The following is a 27,878-nucleotide window of genomic DNA, read 5'->3' as shown; positions in this document are numbered from 1 at the left end:
TGGCGGGGGACTTTTTTTGATAAACCAACAGAACAACATGTGTCGTTAACAGCTGACTGTCTCTCTAGGGTTTCTCTCTAGCTTTTGACTTTCCTGTGTTAAAGTTTACAATGGTGAGTTTTGTGCCATGGATTTTACGCAAGTGCAGTACGTGCTTGTATCATATTTCCATGCTACATCTTCATGGCTGTTTTACATCTAGACGAGAATGTGATACGATTATAGTGTCCCCCACTGAGAGGAGTTGGGGGAGAAGTGGAGAAAGTACTGCACAGCTGTGTTGGTGCCATTAACATTTAGGCTTGACAAAGTTGGTTATTACAGTTAGTTATTTAGTGGTGTTTTGGACTGAGCATCCCTTTTCTCTGAGGCCAGAATTAACAATTCTGTGACAGTGGAGGTTCTGGATAGCTTCTCCAAAGCCTTACAGTGAAATAGAGTATGAATAGAAGTGTATAGCAAATACAGCTGAATAAGCCAGGCTTTTCAAATAAGTAACTTTTTAATTATTACTCAGAAACATTAAGGTAGTTAGAGAGGACTGTGTGCATCCTGCAAGTCGGGAGGATTTTGAAATGCGTCAGTTGCACCTGGGAGGTCTGCGTTCTATTTTTATGGCTATTCTAATCTTCCTATGTGATCATGTGCAAATCGTGCAACACTACTTGTAGAATGAGTATATAATAATGATGCAGATCCTGTGAAGATATCTGTAGTGCATGGTGCATTGCAGCTATATCAAGTGAAAGAGGGTTTATCTGTTATCCTTCATTCACCAATGAACGTGGTTCCTTATTTGGGAAGGGCACTGGATAGTATTGACTTAGGAAATAACTTATAATGCACAGCGTGGAGGAAATGCATCTTTTCTTTCCTCCTTTTCCTCTCTCAGCTGTCTGTAGCGGTGTTAAAAATAGGCGTTCACGGCTGCTTTGTGCTATTTAGAGGCAATAGTTCAGCACAGACAGCGGATCCCAAACTGAATAAAAGTGAAGCACGTCATCCTGGTACAAGCTCTGTCCTCGCAAGCTTCAGGCTGGGATGTGTAAAGTGTTGTGGGTTAGACACAGAAGATATGTATCCTGTATACTGTAGTGGTAAGGCTTCAGCCGGAGTACTCTGTTCAGTTTGTGCTGCCCCGCTCGATGAGTCTTTGTGTTCCTTGGAATAACAAGAACGATCAGAGGCTTGCAAGGAAAGAGTGAGGGAACTGATTTTGTGACATCTGGTGAGGACCAAGTGGAGAGATGTGATAACAGTTTTGAAATATGCTAGAAGAAGGGAATAGCTCTCTTCTACATCTGCATAGGATGAGAAGTAACAGGCTGAAATTGCAAAAAGGTTGAGATGTTGGGGGAAAGGATGTAAGGAGAGTTATATTTCGGTATATATTGTCTAGAAAGCTGTGGAATCTGTCAGGATGCTTTACACACAGTTTAGTTTGTCTAGGGGCAGAATTTAGCTGTCCTCTCTGGACCTCTTCCAGCCTGTATTCTTTAAATACTGGGGGTTCTACCCGCCTCCCCACCGCATAGACTTGCAATGCAAATTTCAATCTGAATTCACATTCTCTTGGGAAAATGAGGTGATTCAGATACAAACTGTTGGTTTCAAGTTCTCTTGCTTTGTCTAGTCACAAATAGTAGCGCAAGGATTAGACTATCCACCTCCGAAATGAGAGGCTGACGCATTATAAGGTGTGCTGAAATTTTCATTTTCCACACCCCAAGGGAATCCTAACCCCTGGAATCTTTTGCAGAAATCAGTTTCTTCTTTATGAACAGTTCAGCTTTGTAGAAATAGTTAAATATTTAGTGGTGCAGAAAGTGATGCCTCTTTTTTTCCCCTTGACTAAAACAATTCATAGCCCCAGTGTTCATTGATGTTGCGGGCAGCGGGTGTCAAGGCAATTTTGACCGCATCTGTTAGCAGTGACTTGTAATCCTGTACTGGGTGAAGCACCCAGACTTTGCGGCCTTCCTTCTCTTTTTGGAGCTAAGTAGTATTTTCCAAAGAAGAAAGTAAGTCATTGTCACATTCCCAGCCGGTTCCATTGGTAGTTTCTGGAACCCGGAGAAGTTGCACTGGAGAACATCAGGAGTTTTTTTTTTCCACATAGTAAGTTATATCGTGTGTCTGACTTATCACGTTTGTGCTCTGGAGGTGAGGTTTCCGATCACCTTGTAAAGCAGTAGAGGAGTTGAGGGCAAAACTTAACACGTTTGAAAACGGAACTTGACTGCTTTATGATTATATGATGTGATGCCTACAGTAACAGTTTTGCCAGCACGTGCCTGTCTGGGTCTCTACTGCAGGCAGGTTTTTCTCTGTTGTGCAGAATAAAATAACATCATTGTTATTTCAGTTTAACATCAAGGGATGACTGGAATAATGCTTGCAATGGCTAATATCAGCATGAAAGAACGAAGCTAACTTTTTCCTGCTACTTACTGTTTATTTTTCTTGCATGCTGTTTGTAAGAATTTCCTGTGTTCACTTTGTAGTGAGCTAAGTCAGTATTCTGTATATTTAGGTTTCGCAGGCTTCCTTGTTATGCTGTGGAGCTCGTCACAGTCAACATCTGGCAGCTGGCTGGGAAAGCTGTATTTTTATTTTTTTGCAGGGGATGAGCGCTGTTCTGAAATTTCTGGCTAGATATTCTGAAATATGCATCATTTGGCACAGACGTTACTGATTCAGCTGTACCATATTCAGAAAAGTGATTGAGAAGCAACCCAGGTAACAGTGTGACAGTCTCTTTCGCAAGCAGATTCATAATAAGAGCACGGATGCACACAGTGGGGTTATACTTTCTCCCTTCTTTGGATCTTGAGGTGAAAAAAAATGGTATAACGTGAAGAAAGAAAACAAATTTCCATTAAGACATGAACCACGTCCTTTTGAAAAAAGGGCAGGAAGTTCCCTCCAAAGATTGTCATCAAGAACATTCTTGTTGTGTTAAGCATCTGCACGCAGATGCTTCTTTCGAAGACTAATTTCATCTTAGTGCACGTAAAGCACGAAGCACTTGCCCATTTAAAGGGCAAGTATTCTGAAACTGTGCTAGTTGATCAGCAAGTGAACGAAACAAGAACAGTCTTTCCACCTATCTTACCAACTAGTGGAAAAACCTCATCACAAAGGAGACTGCCAGAAGGTGGAGGAGGGTGGCTGGGTATTCTGAAGTTTGCAGGGGGGAATCTCATTCTTCTGTGCCTCCGTTTGCAGAAAACTTGCATACCTCAGGAGACCTGTTGCGGAATACACTGTAAAGTGTTGTTGCAATGATTTGTAGGCAAGTTACATTCAGCTGAGAATCACAAATGTGTGAAACTCTGTTTGCACGTCCCTGTGTTGTACCTACAACATAGAGAGGTAAAGGTAGGTAGAGAGGTAGATATAGATGTGTAATACAGCTGTATATCGTATCCTGTCTTCCACAGTGAATTCCTAGTCCTTGAGGAGGATAGCTAGTTTTTTCCAGCTGTATGAATAATTGGAACAATATGTGAGTTAACTCATTTATTACTCGTTTAAACCCTCTTCCCTTATCCTGACTAGCACATTGTTGCGCAACATCTTGTAACAGGTTTTAATATCTGTACTGCTATTATGGCAACAATGATTCCATATATTTTTGACCTCTTAATATGCAGAGCTCTTATTTCTCTGAGGCTGGTGTTTCAGTAGTATTGTCAACATTCCTCTAACGTACATGCTTTTTTTTTCCATCAGCACAGCAACTTTTTATAGCTGTCGTAAAAGTGTGCTGTGAACCCAGATGCTCTCCTGCTTACAGGAAAAAAAATCCTGTTTTTTGCATCTGTATTATCTATTTAAAAGGTATAATTTACTATGTCCTACCTGTGACTTGCAAGAAGTATCGTGCTGGCAATCCAAGTCATAGAGAAGCCGCAAATGAACATAATACATATGTATTGAGGGGAGAGCTAAAATTGTATGTGCACGATACAGCAAAAGCCAATGTCTTATTTTTTGCCACCAGGGTACTTTGATGCAAGGTGGAAAAATCTCGTTTACTATATCACCCTAAAGCTCTGCTATAAGTTAGAGATTATTACAGCACGTATATACAAAGAGGATAGGAGTACTGATGAGTTACTTACCTTTTTTCATTCATCTATTCCTTTAGATTAGGAAATATCATGACTAGAAAGAAACAAATGATTCTAAAACCAGAAGGACGTGGAAAATGAAGATATCCTCTGCTCCAGGTTTTGTGATTCAGTGTATTGTCAGATTCTCTCTGAGTTTTGGTTTCATTGAGGTGAGATCATCAGTCTTGTGGGCTGTTTCCCTTAGGAAGAGGGAGAGTTGTGGATGACACTAATGAACTTCTTTCTCAGTAGAGGTAGAAAAACCTCTGTTTCCAAAGGTCATGTCTAACGCATTCTGAAGTTTGGCCGTTTTTCGTTCTGCCGCAGAAGTTACCGTTTACTGTCGGTATTGGTCTGACTGAGGTATACTGAAACCAGAGCTAAGCTTTAAGATGCGGTAAATTGCGTCATCTCACCCTGAGTAATAATATTTACCCTAATTTTCTTTATTTTCCCCTCTAAGGCCACTTGTCTTGGATCCTGCAAATCCAAGTTTTACTGTGTGCAAGAGCAGCAGTGCCTGGGATGAAGTTGCTCAGGTGGCAAAGCAGAGCTTCCTTAAGCCTCTCTTTCATGCTGTGAAGACAAAAGAGGCCTGGGCTTTCACAAACATCTGGTAAAATACCATCTCTGATTATACGTTCTGGCAGAACCTTCGCTACTGATTTTGTCGAGGTAAATGATACAAGACTTCTGATAGGAGTGAGCATCTCGGGTCAAGGGGTTCTTGTTTTCTCTGTCTACCAATTTATGTAGCAAACAACTGTTGTCATCGCTTCTGAATTAACTGGACGCAATTCACTGTGTTCATGGAGTCAAATCTCCCGCTACAACTTTATCCCTCTGTGATGGAAAAAGCTGAAAGACGTACTTACTGTTCTGTCCTCAGGTAGCTCAAGAGTTCAGGCAGAAGAGCAGAGAGGGCAACATTTCATAGGCCTCTTTTGACACACTAGAGTAGCCTTTACTTCCCAGCTCCCTTGAGCAGGAATTGAATTCTATAAAATGTTGAAGCATCGTTTACTTAGGCGTCCCACTGAAAGAACAATGTGGTTGCACAGTAAGATGACTATATATCTACCTAACGTTTGGCAAACCACTGTGTTGTGGTATGTAAATATTGGGAGGGTGTCCAATAGACTGTCGCTCAATACATCCCTTCCAGAACTTAGACAGGTCTGTATCTCCTGAGTGTAAGATCAAAGTAAAGCTTGAAATGTACTGAGGAAATAAATGATGTAAGCAGACGCTGTCTGTGCTCCAAATAGGCAATAGCGGGTTTCAACTTGTAACAATAGACGGTTTGTGTACTGGCACAGTGTAGGCTGTTAGAGATAGAATACGAAATTCCCATCAGAAAGCGCTTAGGCGTTTTGCTGGAATGGCAGCGCCTGCAAAGTTACCTCTAACAATAGGAGGAGCAGCTTGGAGCGCGCGCAGCCCAGAAAGACTTATGTGCTCCTGGGTGTCTGAACGTAGTCAGTGCTGACCAGACCCAGGCCATAAGGTAGAAATGTGATGGAGAGGGACAGGAGTGGGGAGAGAAGAGAATGGAAAGGCGAAGGAGGACAGTCCTCGTTGGCACGAAATGAAGCGCTGAGTCCGGCCAAAGGTAGTTTCTCCTTAGCCTAAAGAATTCATGGAGGTCTAGGATTTGGCCTCTATTTAGTTTGTCTATGCTTTCCAGGTTTGATAGCTGTGTAAATCCTTGCAGTGGAAGTAGCTAACAGGAAAAGTAAAGTGTGAACACTGAAATAAGTATCAGTTGGTCCATTGTGGTAAGACTTGTTTATTTCTGCATCTCATCAACAAACCAAAAAATCAAAGCAATCCAAGTTATTCTAGTTCTCTATCGTCTGCTATTTTAAATATTTTAGATACCGCATTGACGGGAGTCAACCCCCTACCTAAATTACTCAGCATAAATGCACAGGGAAGTATATACAACTTCTTGGTGGTGTATAAAAATTATTTTCATTTTGTTGTTATATATTTGAAATGTCCTGAACAAAGGGCATTTTACAGTGACCCAAGCAAAGTTTTAAAAGTTAGGAAAAAAAAAATCAGAATTTTGTATTTTCTGGTATGCAGGTCAAGATCCCACCTTTTTTACACCCATTTTTCATCCAAAATAACAATGTTTAAGAGGAATTTCTGTTCTTGGGACGCCTTCTATATTTGATTCCTGCCAATAAACTGAGCGCCTTCCTCAGTGGGATGAAATAAGTAAAGAATCCCAAACTCTTCAAGTCCATGCCACTATCAGGTTACTGAAAAGGCTGCTTTCTTTTCTTTCCTTCTGTGGAAGCTCCATGTTCAATAGGCCAGCACCACCACCAACGAAAACAGTAGTGGTTGTTTGTCTGCCAAGTGAAGTGGCTCTTTCAAAAATAAACCTCCAAAAATTGCCAAAACTGTGTGCTCCCTCTGCCTTTTTTTTTTTTTTCCCCCCCCCAGCTGCGGTTACTGTAGGTGGGCTACAGTACTCTAAGGGTGACTTGGCTCTCCCTCTCTGCGAAGCCTGAACCCTGGCCAAGCATCACACATCCTTCATCAGAGAGCTCAGCTATCTCTCTCTGGAGTGAGGCTGCGTCCCACAGCAGTGGGCTGCAATTACCAGTGGTGTGGATGATTTTGCAGCAGGATCATTCCTGCTGACCGGTTCCCATGTCTCTTTATTTCAGAATAGTGACATAGCTGGGCCCATACTTGTGCTAGAGACTAAAATGAACTCTCTTCACCTCTTCCTCCTCTGTCTGAAGTCTCTCTCTTTTATGCTGAAATTCATGACGTTTGAAGGTATATTTTAATGATGTTAGGAATTACTGCTGAGGTCACTGAGATGATTTAAACTACAGCTCTGCCAGGTCTCCGTTCTTCTTGCAGAAGCTACTACAGAGCAGAAGAATCAGGAGGAAATGTGTCCACGTTCATTGTCTGGCTTCTTACTTAGCACATGTTTGCCTTCATCAGCAGCTAAAATAGCAGGCTGACAAGCGTATGTGTGCGCCTCATACAGGCACATGCTGCTGACTCTGCTCCTGGGGTGGTAACTTCTGGCAGAAGAATTGGACTGACGGGGTGGGGGAAGGGAAGATCTTAAAGCTCAGTAGCTATTTGCTTCAGTGCATGTGAATCACTGTTCTCTGAAAGGGAAGAAAAAGAGAAACTCTCCTGGTGAGAGATCTTGCTTGACAGCAGAATCAGAGCGTGGCAGTTTTCCAAAGTCATAAAAGAAGCTATTACCACATGGCATCTGTTATTCGTACTAGGCAGAACACAGTCCATCTAATAATTTTCCTAATTTATGCCCTTAAAACTTCACAATGTCTTGTTTGACTTCAGCAGAGATTGAAACAGGTGAAACCTGGAACACTAATTGCGTGGTGCAGCTTTTTTGCTTAGAAGACTATTCCTGCCCTTGAATAAACAGACTAAATGAATTTCAGCCATAGCACCTGCTAGCACTGCCAGGAGGAAGCATAGGTGCTGTGAAGGAGTTTGGGAGTAAAAAGATACCAGTGCCTAATGTTTTATCTTTTACTGCTAATAGTCTGTAGGTTTTTGATTATAGCTTTTACATTTTTGTCAAGGAAAATGTGCACAGTCTTTGTGCAGAACAACACTTCAATCTCCAGATGACCATGAAAGTTTTCTGCAGTTTGTTTGCCTTTAAGATTTATGTATAGCATAGTATCAGTACTTCATTGACCCGAAGAGTTTCTCTCCATTAAAATGAAAAGTTGAAAAAAAAAAAATAAAAAAGATGTCAGTGCTTCTAGATACCGAAATTAAAACAGCCAGTGAAAAGAATGTTACCAAGTTATGCATGTGGTCTTTTCAACAGAGAAAAATATGCATGTTATAGTTCAATGTCAAACACCTTCTTCAAGGTTTGTGGTAGCCACGCAGGGCCAAGCTCATTTGATCATCCTGTGAGGAAGAGGTAACTTGATCACTGTAGATCTGACTCAGTGCTAAGCTCAATATTTCTTTCTTTTCTTTGTAAAACCTCAATTCCTGCCCAGCTTTCCTGGCTTCCTCCAGTTCTCTAAGCGCCACTTGCAGCTCTTGAGAAATAATTCCTGGAGATTCTTGCTCCTTCATAATCCAGTCGAGGGCCATGTGACTTCTCATCCTTCCATCTAAGGAATACTGGGAGTAGTAGGAAATTACTTCCTATTATTCGGGAAAGTGACAACAGACATAGAAGTTAGTAACGTACGCTGTTTTGCCTTTGCTTTGTATTTTACTAAACAGCTGCTGGCAGAACCGTTCCGCTCTGAGCAAAAATTACTGAACAACCCTGCCATAACATTCTGTATGTCTTTCAAACACTGCCCACTGAAAGGGGATTAAATGCCCGTCCGATACTGAATTGCTTTATAAGAGGTTTACAAGGTTAAGCTATAATTAAATACATCTTCTGCCTATGAAGATTTCTCTTTAAGAGAAGCAATAATTTAAATGCTGAAAGTGATTTTCTTCCCTCTGAACAACTGAGAATGCATAAATTATCTGTGGAATGTAATACAGCACATAGCCTAATTTAAGAAGTTAAAATATCTTGAAATTGTTCAACCTAGTACATTTCCAAATGTTTTCACAAAACCGGAAGGCAAAAATGCTGTGGCTACAGTTTTGCTCAAGTGAATTTTCTGCTTGTGTCTTGGTAGATAGAATTGAGGAATAGTCTGGGCCTCCTGCGATGATAGCAAGAGATAAATGCAGAAAACATAAATCTGTTTCAAAACTTAGCTTTATCCAAAGTCCAGTATCAATTAAAAGAAGACCAAATTCATTCAGAACTTCCAAAAAATTCTTGGAGTATTTTAACCCCAGGCAGTTAACCACTCACACGCACCGCCAAGTTTTTGATGTGGTGTCTTACCTGCCGGGAACACTTTGTTTCACGTAGGGCTTTAAGGCTCCCATTCCAGTGCAAAAGCTGAAAGATGATCATCAGCTCCTGAAAAATCAGAGCATGCTGGTTACCGATCGAAATCTTCAAAAACCACACCTTTGCTCTTAAAGGAAAAAAATACAGGGCAGATTTGGTGTTTAAAGGTGATGACATAAAGAAACAAAATTGATCCTAATCACATTAAGAGGTATAATGAAAGGCATATGGCCAGCCGGCTGGAAGCTAGTATTTCCCCTTTCAAAGCAAATAGAAAATGCGTGACTACTGAATAAATAGTCATATTCTCAATGATAGAAGTTTAAGATTGATTTGTAAAGAAGCCTTTATTGGCCATTAGATGGCCATTGCAACCTTATCTGCAGTCACAGTGATCGGGTATTAGAGCTCTCCGAGAACGCGACGCTAACGTCCGAAACACTTGCAAACTCTTAGTGACCAGGCTGAATATTTTTTCTGTCTTTCTGCATATTGCTAGTATGGCAGAGTTTAAATTACTTGCTTTCTATCCTTCAGTGAGAAATCTGCGTAGCACAAAAACTGGGTTTGGTCCACTAGCGATGATAATCTGAAATTAATCTGAAATCCTTGCCCCAAATCATTACTATATCGGTTTTGGTAATTTCAAAACTTTGAATTGTGTAGGGCAATAGTCACAAAAAGAAAGTCATCCGCTAAGTTAGGTAACTATCTTTACACACACAAATGGATCCACATATTGATGGCTGCTATCTCACAGACCATTCCTCTAATAGGATGTTAGTTTTGGGGCAGGTATCCAGTGGCCATAAGCAAAATTATTACCGATTATCAAGGTATTTGGTTTTATTTAAATGCAGCTGAAGCTGTCAGGTTATCTTCTCTAAGTAGTTAGGACTTCTGTGGAACACAAGATGATCAACTGGTTCAACTGAAATGTGGTTGATGCATTTTAATGGGTCAGTAGATACCTTTACGTGACGCTGTGCATTTTGCACTGAACTAGATCCTTGTCTGGATGTTTATTACATTTGGAATACCTCCAAGTGCAGCTGAGATGGAAATTTGTTCTCATCCTGCAACATTTTGGACTTCTAGAGTTTTCCTGTTCTAAAATGGAAATGTTTCTAAAATCATCCTGTTTGCATGATGCCGAGGTCCTGTGGAGGTTTTGGATGGATGCTAATGGCAAGTGGGGAGAGCTGGAGAGGAGAGGCATAGAGCCTCTGAAGCTGTATACACCTGTGCTAAACCGGACTGCTACCTACTCAGGCCCTGTTAAATCCACACCTGTCCAGCTATTAAGCTATAGAGTCGGTGTCTGACTGTCAGAGGGCCCGTAACTTTTACTCTTTGAATTGTAGAGAGTGAAAGAGAGAAAGATAAAGACTAATCCAGTGGGCCACAGGGATTTTTGTAGTCGGCGATGCAGTTCAAACCCTTGCTCCAAAGTGGGCAGAATAAAGACTGAATCTTAGCCTCTCTCATCTCAGGTCCGTTTGCTGTTCTTTTTTGACCCAAAACGTTGGCCTGCAGCTGTTTTCTTGCATCTAGCACGTTGCTGTTGAGCGTATTGGGAATCTTTTGGCAAAGCAGAGGTCAGAGGGATTCCCTGAGGCATCTGAGAAAATGATCTCTATTGCATTGCATAAAAAACATAGGCCTTTACTCATATTGTAAGAACTAGTTTGCTTGTCCAGGTGTTAAACTAGATTCCTCAGTTCCCGTTCTTTTCATGAACCTTTAGCTGGTAAGCTTTGTCATCAGCTTGGCTGCCTTACTCTTTTCAGCTTGTGAGGGAGACCGCATGTGCAATACAATGAATTCTTTCTCCTTTAGATGGCAAAATATAGGAGATGGATCAAGTGGCCTGCTAAGGAGAGTAAGAACTTGCACTGAGTAATTCTGTTTGCTGCCTGAAATGGTGAGATTCTGCAACGTGCTTACTAGCCCTAACAGATAGTACAGCCCTCTTCTGTGGTATGTATACAGCAGTACTCCACTCACAGTATGTATCCTAATAGATCAGTGGATGAAATGAGGATGAGGTGTCACCTTAAGAACTTCCTTTTATCACAGGTAAAGATTTTGTACCAGAAATGTTGTGACTGAAGTAGTTAGTAACCCAATATCTGACCTGTATCCACCACTTGTTGTATACCTCTTAGCTTTTCCCCTTCCTTCACCTCAAAAAAGCCCAAAACAACACACAAACCCAAAGCAAAAGCTCCCCAAACCATGGGGTGACTCATCTCTAACAAGAGAAGGAAGCCCAAAGGGTGTGCTACATGATTGGAGGCTTCAAGCTAAAGAGTGTGGTAGGTTTTGCTTGGGCTTCAAAAGCACTGTTGTCTCATGCTACATTCCTTTGCATTTGGTTCTTGATCATTCAATATTCGTATTTAAAAAGAAAAAAAACAACAAACATTGTGTTTGTTTTTAAATTAAATGCCCTAACATTTGCATTTCAAAAGAACAGATGATAATATATAGCTTATCACAGGGAAATCTGCAATATCCTGTGTGTAAGTAGTTCCCACCCTCCCCCTTCAATGTCTCTTTGGTTATGCAGTGGGAAATCACGATTTTCGTGATTCTTAGTTAGTATTTAGCCTGGCAATTGCTCCCTTTGCAATTTGTAATGTTTCCTTTTGCTCCTGCAACAGCACGTGGGCCGGACCCTGAAACAGATGAAAATCATCTTGGAAAATCAGTAATTCAGAGAAAGTAGCATAAACTCCCTCAGTCCCTGTTCTGATTTTCCCATGTGTGAAAACCTGTTACCTTCGTTCTCATTTACCATTGGCTTTTAACAGGTTTTCAGTGGATATCGATCTTTCCCCTCAGGAAGGCTTCTCACTCATTTGTAATGGTAGTACTTCAGGGATTCTGAGCTAACTACTAAGTCCTCTTGGTTTACTTGTTAAAGTGAAGAGGAAAGGTCTTCAAGTTTTAAGTGGGATATTTCAGTTAAGGGATGGATTTGCAAACGTCTTTTCTTTTACAGATGCCTCTGCCCCCAGGCCTGAGAGTCCTGGTCTGTTAAATGTTTCTGCATTTTGAGAGTGTTCTTTCTCAACGCCTGATTTCTAGGGTTTTGGTTTCCTTCCGTGGATGAAGTGCGTCTTGGGTTCAGAAAGAGGGATGAGGTCAGACAAGGACCGAAAGGACAAAACTTAGGCCGTGGCGGCAATCGTGAAAGTTTGTCATTGCCAATACAGTATCATTAATTATGGTACTGAATAAATACGACAGCTTTTTCACTGATGCCATCATCCCTGTCTCTTCTTTTAGTATGTTAGACATATGCCACTCTTATCAGGGACCGCTCTGAACTCGGCCAAAACGCCTAGGCTCTGGAAACATGCAGTTGAAAATGGGCATGTTCTAGGAGTACACGGATTACGTTCCCGAAATTGCTTCCCCTTTCCACTCATTTGATGGCCACGTGCTGCTTGCGCCAGTAAGGCGAAGCAGAATGCTTCCAATAACATAGCACCTACTTCCAGTTAACTTCTGTTACTCATTAACAAAAACCGAAACCCTGTGCTATACTGCAGGCTATTTGAGATTTATGTGACATCACTCCAATTCACACTTCATCAAATGGAAGAAAAGCAAACTGACTCAGAAATATGTGGGTCTATTTTGGTACCTGTATGAAAAAGTTGTTTATGGATGAAGGTTTTAAATATGACTGGGTTATTTAGAAAGCTGTAAACAAACAGCTGCCTGGAGATTTCATTAGTGCCTCAATATATCAGTTGCCTGAAGGGATGACTCAAACTTCTTTCAATTGGAGTGAAATTTCGAAAAGAATCTGACAGAGTGCCAGAGGTGGTCACCGTCCTGCCAGGATGACCTGCGTTACAAGAAGAATGTTTGTCCTTAAACCTATTCCCTTGGATACTGTGTGGTAATTTATACACCTGTGTTCAGTACCGTGTTTTAGACTTTCGTTGAAATACCAGAACAGGAAGTCATACTCTCTCTAGGATGCAACAGTCCAATGTAAGATTATTCTCCGCAGTATTTTTTCCAATAATGTAGATTTAGCTTGATATTTTTCATTAGGAATTGGAATCAAAGAGGCAAATCTGTTTTATCAAATGGTCATTTCAGTGCAGCGCTGTGGAGAGCGTGTTTGAGCGGGTCTAAATAGTCAGGAGGGAAAGCAGCTGTATCAGTTTTCTGACACTGTGGTTACACAATGTCACCGTTTTACTTATTATTATTGTGGAGTTGAGAAGTTAGCCTTTAATCACTCACTTATGATCGTAATCTAGTTTCCTCTCATTCTGCATCATCACAGCATTCTCACTGCTTTCCTCAAATACCACAATTTCTGTTAGACATTAATCATGAAAATAAGTTACTTCATTCACAAGTGAATAAAGCAGGAGCTTTATTCCTTATACCTGAAATTCCAGCATTGTCTTTCCAATGTTAGACTCCAGCATGTAGTGATAGGCTCCAATACTAGTGCTTGGGTCATCGGCGTCCTTTAAGTTACCCTTAAGGAAGAAAGAAGACCATGTAAATAGAGTGGGAGTGGTTGGCTTATGATATGTGGTATTTCTTACAGTTATGAACATGTTCTAGTACTGTGAACCTGAGTCATTTTTAATGCCCCTCTCTTGCTTTCTTTCCCCCCAGCAAAGAGTTTGGGAGTCAGTTTTTGGCAGTCACAGCTACCTTGACAGTTATTCATTTTACCAACCTTTTGTGTACCATCTGATTACTGTGAATTGGCTATGACAACCAACAAACTTTGATTTCTTTATCCTTAAATATTGGTCTAAAAAAAATCAATATCTTTATGAGGCCTTAAACTTCGTGGTGCCTTACGATGTTTGTGGGTCTTCCTAGAGTGATGGCAAATAAGAATGCTGAGTTGCTAATGAGTTGTTGAAATGAGTTGTTTCCAGTTGTACTGGAAAGGAGTTACAGAATAAACTAAAAATGCTTTCATCTCTTAATTTTTACATTTCAGTAAGCATTGAGTAGTCTTGCCTGAGTCTCTTAGCTGGCCCCCACGCAGCTCCTTCTGACATATTTGTAGCTGGTTTATCTGATGTACCCTTCATCTTATGGTCTAAGCGCTCTCTTTTCTATCTAGCCGTATTTTTCAACTTATTTTTTCAGTTTCATTAGATGAATCAGTGAATTGAGAGAGGCATTTCTAACTTGGTGTTTGCTGTGATTCAGGTATGCTCTGAAGTATCTCAGCACTGGCACACACTGGAAATAAGAGATCTTCTTTCACCTATCCCAGCAAAAGAGGAGGTGGAGTAGAAAGAAAGTGTAATCCCAGCAGTGGTGTATCAGAGATGACAGAGAAGGCAGGAGGAGGTCTCTGGTCAGCCCCAGAAAGTATTTGGTAGTTGTAGAATGATTAGAGGTATTTTCTACCCCTAAAAAGAATGCCATTATTTTAAAGAAGACACACGCTTATGGGAGAAAAAGGGCAATTTGGGATTTCCAGTTTCTCTACAAAAAAGAAAAATTACGGAGGCGATGTATCTGATCGTTCTGGAGTTCTGACAAAAGTTTCTGCCAGGTGTAAAGACAGGAAGAAAGTATAAGGTTGGTGGAAGGAGTGCAGAGGAGGAAAGAAAGGGAAAATTAATCTGTCCAGACTTGTTTATCCCTCCTCAGTCAAAAAAAAAAAAAAAAAAAAAAACAACCCTCCCCGTTTTTTTACAGCTCTAACTTAAATTGACTGTAGTGGGCGTACAAAGACCGGACTGGAATTTTGAAGCTATACTTAGCTTTTCTTATGAGTCAGAGCAGCATCGCTCCCGAGCACTTCTGAATTCAGCTGAGAGAGATTGATGGCTGAGAAGTATAAAATATTTCCCTGTTAATGCCCTGCTGCCCTTTAGCTGATCTTCAGTATCCCAGTGCTCTAATGATAGAAGAGTCTCTCTCCTGCCTTCAGGCTTTACTAATCTCTGAAGTACTGTTGCTCCCTCCGAGCAGGGAGGTTGGACTAGATGATCTCCAGAGGTCCCTTCCAACCTAAACGATTCTGTGATTCTGTGATTATCACCATAGTGCCTAAATGCTGACTGTGCAGGTTTTGCGTCTCGTGAAGTGTATCTGTGGTAATGAGCACGTTTTATAAAGTGCACTTCTGACTGTCTTGATCAAGTGTGATGACCTGGTCCAGAATTTTGCATTTACTTTTTCAGTAGTATCCCAAAACTGCATGAACTAGCGAGTATAGCAGGGGGCTGGATTTCACTTAAACTCATTGCCTCCCCTCCCTTTCTTGGGAGGAACCTAGGAAAAGAACACAGGACAATTTTGAGCAAATTCCTCTGCATAACCCTCGGTGTTCAATGGCAACTTCACAAAGTTGAACAGATTTCTACCCAGTATGGTTCTGCTGAACTGCCAGTAAATTTATAGCTTTTGAATGCTGTAGAATTAACACACTGCTGCTGAAATATTTATGCTAGCTTTTAAATATCCCTGAGGAAATCCAACCAGAACTCTGCAATGTGTATACCCTTTTACCTCAAAAATTTCCATAAAAAATGATAAATTACTTGAATCAGAACTCCCTTTAAATTTCATACAAATAAATCATGCTCTATTTTTCTTAACTTTTATGGATTTTTTTTTTTTTCCTCCAAAATGTATTAAATTCACAGTGCTGGAGAAGAAAACCCTTCTTTCATCCGCAGAACAGATACAGACCAGACCTCCTTACGCTCCTCTGTTTCTACATCCTCCTTCTCAATATATCTTGTGAAGGAGTACAAAGCTTTTTACTTGAAAGGTGAACACTACAGATCATCTCACAAAATACAAGGAAGGAGTAATATTTCTAAACTACTTAAAATGCATTCCACACTTACCAGAACTCCTGCAAGTAGTTCTGCAAATGTAAGAGGAATTCAATTAAGCCTTCCTCAGTCCATGACATATGCCTTTGGGTGAGTTAGCACTTTCATTTATAAGATGACTTACACCGTAAGATGATACTTGTCACATAGTACGGTTCTGAACTGTAAATATTTTATCTGGTTATTAACTCTAGAGAAAACAAATCTAAGCACCTTTGAAGGACTAACACAGCTTTGTGGAACTGTCATAATTACTACAGTTCTACACATAAAATTGGGTTTGAGCAATCATTACTAGAACAATGGTGAAAAAACACTAAAACCTTGAATTTCATTTGTCATCTGGAGGAAAATCTACTAGCTCTGGACGAGCAGAATTTTACAAGGCTATGTTAATGGGAATTAGTGTAAATACAATCATAACTCTGAAGTTATGATTGAAGGTAATGACAGGCATGTAATTATGTTTCCCAAGTAGTTTTTGCTTACGTATGATAAGCTAAAAGGAAAAAAAATTAACTGCCAAAGAAATATAAGGCATTCAGATATACATCTTGGTCTGTAAAGGCAGTTCAGTATATTTTAAAACTAGAATTTAGGCAAACTGAAGACTTAGACCCAGTTTTAAGGGTTGGGAAGGAACTCCAATACCATTCACTCAGCTGAATTGGAAGACTGTTGGAGATTAACGTGTTACCTAGACGTAGAACAATGATTTCCAGTTTATATAAGACTTATCTACCTAGGAAATACAGGCAGGCTGCAATCATATCAAGATTTAATATTTTACATTTGTATTCCCGTAAGCTGCATGCAGTTCACACTGTAGGAGTCACTGGCGTTTGGAGCGTGACCGTTTCTGAAGTGGCAAATTGTATCTAAGAAGATGGCACATGAGCTTAAAAAGTTTCTCAAAATTCCCCAAATTTTATGTAAGAAAATTAAAAATAAAAACATGTATGCTCCATTATCCTCCCCTCTCCCCCAAACCTCAGGCCCAGGGAACTGGAGACGTTTTGCTGATGCCTCAGCTGACATAGCTGAAAATTTGTCTCCGTGTTCTTCAGGGTCAAGTTTCTCCCATTTCCTTTACTCCCCTGATTCTGAGGGTACAACAGTGTACGTGCTAACTAGTTCTCACCAGTTTGGGAGATGCTTCAGATTTTTGATTTTCTCCTGTAAAGTGTTAGCTCAGACCTTTAGAGTAATTGAGCTGAACTGATCTTCAGTGAACATTTGCACCAACGAACAGCAAGTGAAGACTGCAGGAGTCAGTTTTGTGAGCTGTGCTCTGCTCACTGATGTTATTTAATGACAAAGTTTCTCTCTGATTCATTTCCAAAGTCAGTATCTTCTTATGGATTAAAGCCTTAAAGAGAAACGTATGGAGAAACTGAAGATCTGGAAGAGTGCACTGTACTGTTATTCTAGAGGCTTTCATGTTTTTCAGTAATACTCTGAAGTTAACTATGTCAGTTCTACAGAGATTCAGCTCTTCGGACAGGTGTGAATCTGGAGCATTTCAGTATTGTCTATAAATTACTCTGCGAGTATACAAGTAAACAGCTTAGCTAAAGTAAACGAAGATAACTTGCTCAAAGTCATTTAGATTACAGATTTCAGGGTGTTGAGAAGGTGTTTTGGAGAATTTGGAGCTCTGTTTTCGCCTACAAAGCATACATACTAATCTTTGCGTCATTTCTTCCCCCCCCCCCCCCCCAGATGCTTTGAACTGAGATCAGCCTACGTAGTAAAGAGGCAAGCAAACTCTGAGTTGATTGGAATATCGGTGGAGATAGAGTTGCATACGTTCTAATAATCCTATTGAAGGAGTTGATTCATAATCTACCATCTTGAGCTGATACCCAACTCTTTAAGTGGTGTTTTGCACTTACGCTGGTTGAGGAAACGGCCTCCCGAACGCTTTCCATGATGAATTCCTTTGTGATCCTGCGACAGGGCAATTCATTGAAGAGAGAATTGATCAAAGCCACTTTTGCAGCATCTCGCCTTGCCTCTGCTCTGCTTAAACAGCTCTGAAAAAAACGCAGAAAAATTTCGACATGTCTCAGGTAAGGCCTGTGTTTCCCACTGCGTTTGTTAGATGTGCTTTTTGCTTCTCAATACAAGAAAGGCAAAGCATAATTTTTTTTAAAGATTATGTTAATTGCTTTCCTCACAAAATATGACTTCTCAGAGGGAAACATTTTTAGTGGGAAATGTCTTTACCTAAAACATTCACAGAAATTACTGGTTTGATTAAAAATTCATCTACTTTGTCATGCTGTGACTTTGGCCAACATTGTAGTTGAATTTTTAAATAATTATTGTAAACGTTAATTCACTGCTTAGCACATGTTCAGACAAAAGCCGAGCTTGGAGTGAATTCTGTTTCCAAAACATGTTTTGGTGGAAGTGTGTCTTAGATGTTTTTGTTTGTTTGTTTGTTTGTTTTTCTTTAGAAAACAGATCTGATTCGAGCTCTGCAAAACAGAGTGACATCTTTGAATTTCTTAGTGATATTGTCCCTTGTTTCTTTTAAACCGAATATACCACATAAGGGATTGTGAGGAGTATCTGAAGGGCACTGACTAGTGGAAAAGGACAACTTAACTTCAAACAAAAGCGGGCACCCAGGGTAGTCCACCTCACCTTTGCTGCATAGCTGCTCAAGCTGCTTGTCAGCTGACCTACTGTGGTTTACAGGGTGCTACTTGCTAGTTTAATCTTATCTTTTAAAATTCCAGTTTGTGTTGGATTCCTTTGGGTCTTTAATAGGGCATGAAAATTTCTTAGCTCTTTAAACCAGCACACAATGCATTTCTAATTCTAATAACGTGGGGATTTGTTCATTTAAGAGGCACTGGACTTGCTTAAACTTGACCCCGGTGGGGTGACCAGGGCAAAAAGCCATGCTGCTAATCTTATGGAGGCCTAAGGCCAGAAAGCACCCGCACCTCTTCTCGCCTGCCCTGCTGCGCTACATATGTTGTCAGGATTCACCCACGTACCCCGCATCACGCCCAAGGATCTTAATTATGTCAAAGCATTTACAAAACTGAATTGTATACTGCAGGCAGTGAAAAGTAGAGACCAAAGCACCGACAACGCCTGAGGCCTCAGCAAGCAACTGCAAGGGGTAGATTATGTGAATTAAATCCATATGAACCTAGCAGATGAATTGCACCTGAGGCTTTCAGGCAGACTTTAAAATGCCTTGAAAGATTTATGCCAGTTTGACCACAGGGTGAAATTCTTTTCCAACCTCAAACCTGGCAAACAGTATGGACCTGCACGTGCCAGTAAGGCATACCTCCCAGGCAACAGAGCGCAGGTTGTCTGCGCTGCTGTAGGTTGCTGCTCTATCCCAACTGGTGGATCGGTCCCCGTGATGAGCATTCTCTGATGCTGCACTGAAAAGAAGTCACTCTCGTGTGCTTCTTTGTCTACTCTTCCAGCTGCTGCCTCCCCACCCCACCAGTTGCATGTATAGACAAATAATTTATTGAGAATGGGGTGAGAAAAATATTGTATTTTAATATAATAACAGCAAGGAACTCCTAGCCTTTCTGAACAACCAACTGACGTTTGATTTCAGTTGTTTTAATGCAGAGCTTGAAGAATACGAATATATTAGGTCGGTGCGTCACTGCATTCCTCTCATACGCTGTGAAGAGAGCGAAAGAGTTGGGGCACTCAGGACCAGCAAGAACTGCCATGGTTCTCAAAACCAAAGCTATCCTTGCAGAGACATGCGGAATAAATTTTTTGGAGGAAGTGGATGAAAGCAGTCTTTTAGAAAGTCCCAAACACAGTTTAAATGCCAAACAGCAGTGAATATCACTTAAACACTTTCACACGCTTATACACAAGTACACTTATGTGTAACTTTCTTCATAGCTAGGAAATTGTGCCTTACTGGAGGACTTTGTCTTACTTTAGCTAAGGTGTTTTACGGATAGATCCATTAACTACCCATTTGCATTTGTTATTCCTGTTATGATACACTGGACATTCCTTTGTATCACGTACAGCAATCTGCATAGTTTCTTTTATCAGTTGTCCTTTTTTTCCTCCTCCAGGCCTTAAGGAAACCAGTATCTGACACGCTCACTCTAACTCAACTCAATTGTTTCTATTCACTTTAATAAGAAGTGTGGGTAGACAGTGTTGTGCTACTGCTGAGAGACTTCCGATTACGATGTGTAACTGGTTTCTGTGAAGCAAAAGAGTTACTTGTTTTAAATGCAATGAGATATGTAGTTCTGTGAAACAAGTGACTGGAATGTTTTAAACGTTTCGCTTTTAATTGGTTAGAATATTTTTTCTTTTTCTATTTAAATCTTTTTAAAGATACTCTCCCTTTTAAAAGGCCATTTTTAGCAAGTTCATTTGAAAAAATGTGCTTTCCAAAAGGAAAGTGAGTTTAGGTTTTTTTGTTTATTTCAGTTTTGCTCAATGAATGTAATGCTTCTCTCAGAAGCTGCTATTTCAATAAAGGTATAAAATATCTAACCCTTTTATATCCATTTGAAGCTGCCCAGGTCAAATGTTTTGTCATTGTGCATTTTTCTATTATTAGGTTTAAACATTCTCTTGCAGGCAGCATGTAATTCTGTTTCTAAAATTCTGAGAACAAAACTCAGACTTATGTGCTTTCAATAATAAACGTTATAATAAAAACCAATCCAAATAATTTGGATTTAAACCATCTTTGTGAAGATGAAATCTAGTAAAAATGACAGATAAAAGAAAACTATTCATTTTTAAACAAGACCAGCAAAAGCAGCAGATCAAAGAGACTGTATATATTTATAAGCAAATGGCAACCCTTTCAAGATCAAGAGATTTACAAATCTGGAAGAAGAGAGGAATTCTTAACATTTACTAAATGTAACAGGAGATATAAATACTTAACCAAAAATGGAGATTATAATTTAAAATGATGACATGTGACTTTGCTCTGCAATTTTTTTTCCTTTAATTTAAATTTTTTCTCAGTCCTGAAAGGATGAAACTGATTAGAGCTCATTTGAGCTGGAGAGTAAAAGGGTAAAAATCTTAATGCCGTTTCTCAGAGGGCAAAGGTTTCCGCATAGCCTCTTTGGCTCAGGTATTACAAAGAAGTCTTAAATTATCCAAAGCTGAAGCTGTGATGGAGGCTACAGAAGAGTTCTCATAGTAACTCGTCGTACCACGTAGTTAGGCTAGCTGACAGGCCCCCAAGGGAAGTGGCGGGTCTGCTGTGATGACATGCTGTAACGCGTATCAAAAGGTAAATACCAGTGGTCTTATCCACTTTTAACATGCCGTTGTTTAGGAATTCAGATGTTTATAGACGAGAGAGGGAGAAAGAAGCTTTAACCTCAGTGTTCAGGGGAAGAAGTGGCATTGACTGGTCCAAGGTGAGGGAGGAGAAGGAGGTTCATTCCAGCCTTTCTGACATGTAGAAGACAACAAAGGTAGGCCTTAGCTTAAAGATACCGTCTTTCTTTCTTCTCCAAAAAGCATGAACGTTTCATTATAGCACGTTTCTACTTGGGTCGTTGCTAGGTATCTGAAATGACAAGTCTGCTTCTCATGCTTCCTAGTGTTGTGAGCATGAAGCTATGGGCCAGATCCTCAGCGCAGTAAAATGCACTTGTGCTGAGCAAGGTATAATATGTAATGGAAGCAGGTGGCTTACAGTTCAGATTTGGACTCATTTGATCCTACAGCAGCTCTGTGTAGACTGATTGCCCCTGTGTTATCACAAAGACGTGGTAAAACCTGTTTGTTGCGTTAAGTCATGGCAAGAACTGAAATCACTTAGAAGGATCCAAGTGAAAGCAGAATCCTTTTAGGTGTCCCTGCACTTCTGTTAGGCCCCTGATAAGGAGATCAAATCGTCACCAGTATAATCTGTGGGAAGAGGAAGGTCAGAGGGGACCTGTAGAGTGAGTTTAAAAGCCTTTTTAAGTTATTCTAGGGCTAGGACACGCTGGCATTGTAGAATAAAGTGCGTGGAGCAAAGAATTGTGCCAAAACATTAGGTGAAACCGCAGAAGATTTCCACTGCTCATAGCTGTCCTTCCTACCTCTGCTTGAGCAGTCTTTCTATGACTCCCTAAGTTTTTAGGAGATAGCTGGCCAGCTGTGTCCTCTTAGATGAGAAACCAGCAAAAGGAGCCCCTTTATTCTTCATACAGTGACATGAAGAATGACTCCCCTGGCTCTGCTGCTCTTAAGTCTGCGATTCAGGGCAGTAACTGCTGCAGTTCCCCACTTTTACTTTTGCGTGCTAGGACCAGTAGTTGAGGCAACTGTAAGACCACACAAGTGTTTCCTGGCACAGTTTATAGCAGCAATGAGAGAAGGGTTCAGAGGCCTCTTTACCTGACCACTGCTGTGAGTCAGCCACTTTAAGAAAACTAACATTCCCCCCGTCCATTTCAGCACAGGGATTTCAGTTTGGATTCCACCCTTGGCCTGATTTGTGGTTTGGTTAAGTTATTTGGACAACAAATTATAACAAATATCAAACGTATATTGTTGCACAGTACGTGTGCTGAAAGCCTCGATGAATGTCGGCATGCTAAGGAGGAAAGAAGCGGCTGCTTTCTGTGGAAAGTAACGTTACTGAGTTTCGTGAGTCATTTCTGGATAGCGGGTGAGAAGTGAAAGGATTTTTGAGAGTCAGAAGTTAACATTTAATGAGTGTATTTCCATTTTTCCCAAATGTGCTAGTTCTGCTCAAAATTGCTGTTAAATACATGTTGCAGTTAGCTACATTTTGTTTAAAAATAGAGACTTAAGCCAACCTTCATGACACATTAAAGACCTTTCCCATCCCAAAATGATAATAGTAATTTCAAATCGACCCTCTTTTCCTTCTTCAGCCTTATAAAAAAAGCTTGCAAAACAGACTAAATTTGCAACATGGCTGAGCATGTCAATCAGTGCGTTTGGGGGTTGCTGGATCCCTGCAAACAGATGCTTTAGCGGCCTTAATTGACTTGAAGTGCCAGGGTAAAACATAAAAGAGAATATCTGTAAGACTGAAAGGACTAAAGCTTAGGGACATCTGTAGATCAAAAACCGGATCCTTTCATCACAACTGGGATGAATGAATGAATGAGTGAATGCTTAACCCAGCGCATTCCTTGGATAATACAAGTGCAAAGTTGCCTGCAACAACATATTGCTGAGTAAGCAACCATTTGCCTTCTACCTCTGTTACGTTTCTGAGACTTTTCCCAGTGTTGACCGAGTAGAATACAATGTAATTAAATCGACCTGGGGTAACAGAGGCAAGCTTGGCAAGGTGCATTTTACAGAAATCTTAGGCTAAAAAGACAAAAATGGTTCTGGTACGTAGCTGTGCGCATGTTTTGAGGCAACAGAGGCTCTAGGGAGATTCTTCTTGCCTCTACCTGCAAAACTAAACAGTGAATAGTAGACAAATGAATAATTCTGGTAGCAGTTCACTCCATCACAGTGTTTCTGGCAACGAACCAGACCAGCACCAAATCAGCATTTTAACACCCTGCATGCGTATGAATAGGAATGCAGAGCAAGGTAAAGCTATCTAGGCCTGCTCTCCTCAAAAGAGAAGTCTTCAGAAGTTACTCTCTATCTTTATTCTGTATTGTATATCATGATTACTGTAATCACAAGCAAGGGGGACGAAGAAAATGAGACATCTCTTTTGTATAGTGAGACAAGCTTGGTCAAAGGAAGGAGGTCAAACCTTGAATGATCAGAGAGGGACCTACTATTTCAGTATAGGTGGAACAGAGTTTCGCATCATCCGTGCGGACTTCCTCTGTTAACAGTTCTTGAGTGAGCGTCTGCTCTGCTCTGCGTCTGTACAGTCACTGGAACTATATTCTCCAACAGTCCTGCTGAGAGCAACTCTCACTACTTAAACCGTGGGATCCAGACAGCACGTGCCTCAGCTACATCCTGAATTCTGCCCCTCATTCTCCTGCCGTAGCTCGTCAGGGAGGGGAGGCCACCTGTGGAGGTTAGGAAGGAGCTGCAAAGCGCTCTGGCCAGGTTTACAGTCTAGGTCATCAGGGAAGAAGGACCCACGATGGCCTTGTATTGTGTATTTGGGCTGCTGTGTGTTATGCCAGACACGTCGGCGTAGAACCAGCCTCAGAGGCAGGGGGTGACGACACTGTTGAACTTTTCCCCCAGAATCTATCTAGCTTAACTTCTGAGGAAGAAACCTGGCACTTTTATTAGCAGTTGAAATTGCTTATATGAGGAGAAGTCCATCCGTTAAGTTGCAATTCTGAGGCATTCAAATAGACCTTTAAATACCATGGGCAATGTTTATTTGATTTCCAAGATTTTCAGAGGAGCTTAATTGGTCCTTGCTGACTGAAGGCAGTACTGATAACACACACTATACTATTTATACATCTGTTAAATAGTGGGGGGGGGGACATCTATCTGTTCCCCCCCCCCCCCCCACACACACCCATGTTTGCTCTTTTATACACACACGTGATAACATCTGGAAGCATCTACAGAGTTATTCAAACCTGTAAGGCCAGGGGAAGCTTGAGGAGAGAGGGAGAGGGTGCTTGTTGATTTTAAACAGCTGATTTCTAACCCTTTGAAATGAAAACACTCAACAAGAATTGGACAGAGTCCTTAAGTCGGTGACATCACACGGGCTGCAGGAAGGAAAGGAATATTTTTTAATTACTTTTTCAGTCCCATATGAAGGGAAATCTGAGAAAAGCCCATAACCTGGATGTGGGGAGGCAAAGAGTGTTGCAGTCTGATGAAATTACCTTGCCTCTTATTCAATGTCCAGCTTTTTTCAATATGCTTCATTGCCATTCCACCCTCCTATTCTATGTTGAGGTATCATTCCCTTTCTTCACCCTGCTTTATAGAAAAGAGTAAACCAGTGTCTGTGAGAGTGAAGGCTGGATAACAAAGTGCATAGCCTGTCCTTTGCTGAAGGACGTGATTCTTCTGTCGTCTTATCATCGTTTTTAAAAATTGTTAATTATTCTGTATGTGACTTGGGAATGCTAATAGTATATAATTGACATCCTTCAGACTTCAGTTCACATTAAGGAAGCAGTTTGTTTCTCTGTAGGGAGTTCCATCACCTAACGTCTCCAGAGAAATTAGTGCTTCATTGTATAGTACAGTGTGTGATTTAAAAAAAAAGAAAGAAAAATTGCTATTCTTTCTTTGTTTATGTCTCCAGGTAGAAATAACCAACTTTAAAATAACTTCGCTAGAAGTAGATGATACTTTAAATAGACCCCTCATGAAAGCTAAAACCTCCACAGACTTTGCAGGGAAGGTGTTAGGAATGTTTAAAATGAGTATTCATTCATAAGTTATTTAAAACAAAATTGTATAATGATATTCAGGCCAACTCATCAACAGTATGCTATTTGTACAGTAAAGTCTTCCTTTACCTATATCTCCCTTGGGAAAAATATAATTTTATAAATCCAGTTTATTGTGACTTAACGAGTTCCTTAATTCATTGGCCGTTGAGAATTGCCACCTAAAGTGTATGCGCATATGGTTTTCATCTACATCTTCAGTGTAGCCCTAGGTAACTTCCCCAAACCACATCCTTAACTGTTGGAAGGCATGCAGTTTCCCCAGAAGCCTCTGCCTTCCCTGAAATATTTCCGCCTCTCTCTATTTTAATCCTCAGATCCTGTAGCTTAACTGCCGTTTAAATTAAGTCCATTAATATAACAAGTCCATTAATAGAACTCGGACTCCACCATTTCTTTCAGACCTTGAACCATCTTTGAGTTCATGTCTGTCTACATCTCAACACGTGAAAGATATCCTGGTTCAGAAATCTCATTACCAACCGTTTTCCCTCACTGTGCAGCATTTCAGTGATATACTGCCAACATTTGAATGAGTCTGAAGAATTATTTTTCCTCTACTTTCAAATACGTGTGATATTTTCAAAGCAAAGCAAATAACAGATCCATAAAACTAGTGCTTTCCGTTATGCTAGTTACTTTCCATCACAGTAATCTTCCAAACGCCCCAATTCACCTTGCTGATGCTGCTTTAGGGTGTTCCTACATCAACAGCAAAGGTAATGGAGCGCTTGGCCTGTAGCCTTTACCTCAGAGGGGTTGATAACATAGAGAGAGGATCATTTCTTGTGTGTGGTAGTTTGTGCAATAAGCCCAAATTGGTGTTGGGGCGGTCAGATCTCTACTACAGGGTGAAAGCCTTTGAAAAGGTGTGGGGGAGCCAGGAAAGACAGAAGACACCTCACACGTGTTGTGGGGTCTTACTGAAAGAGTAGATCTTCTTTTACAGGTATGAGGATCTTAGAGAAGGTAACGCTTTTATGTTGTTGGAGGCAATAGACAAGCACATTCCAAAACCTTATTTTACTTTCTATATAAACTCTTTACGTTTGTGACAGAGATAGGTGGACAAGTTAAGTTTAAAATAAGGCAGAGGTGGGTATAAGAGATCTGTGTCTAAGAGTCGATATTTGGAAAGATGATGCAACTTCAGATTTTCCTAAAAAAAAAAAAAAAAAATTAGAAGGTGCATTTCCTAACCTCTTGGTTGTGAAGCTGAAAAATGTGACCCTAATGTGACCCTAACACAGAGATTTTTGTTTAACCCTGTGGGAAGCCCAAAACAATCTTAAGGTTAAAGAAGGGTATGCCGTCCCAGGCGTCTGATTGGGATGTTTATTCCTTCTAGCTCTAAACTTTGTGTTGAGTTATGAAAGGTTTCTTCACACCAGAAGGAAATGGGGTAAGGGGTGGAAGATTCACTCTCGAGGAGGCCAAAGGATAGCTCTTTTAACAGGGAGCGTGAGTAAAAGATTTGCCTAACCTTAAACACTTCTCCTATTGCTGTCAGTTTCAACAGTAACCTAACGTATAGTTGTATTTCTAGCTGGAAAAGAAGGGTATACGTTTCCAGATTTCTCTTTTTTTTTTGTGAAAAATGAAAAAATGTAGTGACCGTAGTCATAATTTAAAGCAATAATAAAAATCTTGCACAGCAAGTGAGAGAAAATAAAGATAACTGAAATTCTGATTTTTGCAAAGTTAAGGGAGTTGCTACAATCCAAAATTATAAGAGGTATCCTGGAAAAAATAGGGTTTTTAGAATGCATTTTATTTTTATAAAATGCAACAAGAAATTTTAAAAGTATAATTTACAGCAGATTTGATCCAGCTCTTGTTCTGAAAGTATACCACTTTATATTTCACTAACGCACATTCTAGTTAACATGCAACTTGGAGGCTTGCATATTTGTACTGATGGTATTAATATTGTTGTGTCCATAATAGTCTATGGACATAACTGAGGGAATATTCACTGGGTAAGGTAGAGACCTTTTATTTGATCAGTTTGACTTTCATTAGACTTGGAAAAATAGATCAGCTTTTTAGTTGAACAGGCCTGCGTGTATTGAAGGCCTGCAGACTCAAAGAAGCGCTAATGTGCTTAAAATCTGGTCCAATTTTTTGCCCCCAGCTACGTTACCTAGTCTAATAAAAGATATTACTTTTCCTCATAAAGCATACTTTGATTAATAGTAGCAGAGAAATGCCAGCAAATACATAAGAAAACAATAATTTGATATTTGGGTGATCAGCTCAGAGAATTTTTAGCACTGTCCTTAGTGAGCTACAAACCCGTTGTTGAAGTGAGTCCGTTGCGGTAGATGATCTCACTTGCAAAGATGAAAGCTAGGCTTGCAACACTTTTCACTGCATTTATAAAGTTAAAGTATTCATCAAATTTCCCTTTGGTATTAAAAGCAAAAACATCTGCTAAAACCATGAGCAGCTTGATGCCTGAGTTCAGCAAGAGGGGAGCCAGGAGTTGATCAGATGGGCCTTATGTTGGTCCCTTTGTCATAAATGAAAGTTATTGCACGGTTTTCATGGTAAGTCATGATATGTGATTCTTGGTATTAAGTACCCAGAACAAAAAATGGAAGAGAAAATGTTTAAAACGCATAGGCAAATGAATGATTTTTCT

General features: G+C 40.3%; 1 protein-coding gene and 1 long non-coding RNA gene across 2 annotated transcripts in view; one reads left to right on the top strand and one right to left on the bottom strand.

Annotated features, from left to right (window-relative positions):
- Positions 1-2,088: 2,088 nt before the first annotated feature.
- LOC138064397 (uncharacterized) lies at positions 2,089-17,758 on the top strand. Its single transcript, XR_011137637.1, has 4 exons — positions 2,089-2,739; positions 4,582-4,793; positions 15,678-15,962; positions 17,595-17,758. It is a non-coding gene; the product is annotated as an uncharacterized lncRNA (long non-coding RNA).
- Positions 5,894-27,878, bottom strand: part of LOC104150455 (protein limb expression 1) — a 39,769-nt gene continuing 17,784 nt past the window's right edge. The window contains exons 3-6 of the mRNA XM_009684722.2: positions 17,768-17,908; positions 13,437-13,532; positions 9,010-9,087; positions 5,894-8,297 (exon numbers count right to left, since the gene is read on the bottom strand). Coding sequence (XP_009683017.1) covers positions 8,007-8,297; positions 9,010-9,087; positions 13,437-13,532; positions 17,768-17,908 — 606 coding nt within the window. The 3' untranslated portion in view covers positions 5,894-8,006. The remainder of the gene's footprint in view (positions 8,298-9,009; positions 9,088-13,436; positions 13,533-17,767; positions 17,909-27,878) is intronic.

This window comes from Struthio camelus, chromosome Z (genome assembly GCF_040807025.1).
Source record: "Struthio camelus isolate bStrCam1 chromosome Z, bStrCam1.hap1, whole genome shotgun sequence".
Classification (NCBI taxonomy): Eukaryota; Metazoa; Chordata; class Aves; order Struthioniformes; family Struthionidae; genus Struthio; species Struthio camelus.
Note: the sequence above shows the minus strand (reverse complement) of the source record. Positions and strands in the feature narration are given on the sequence as shown.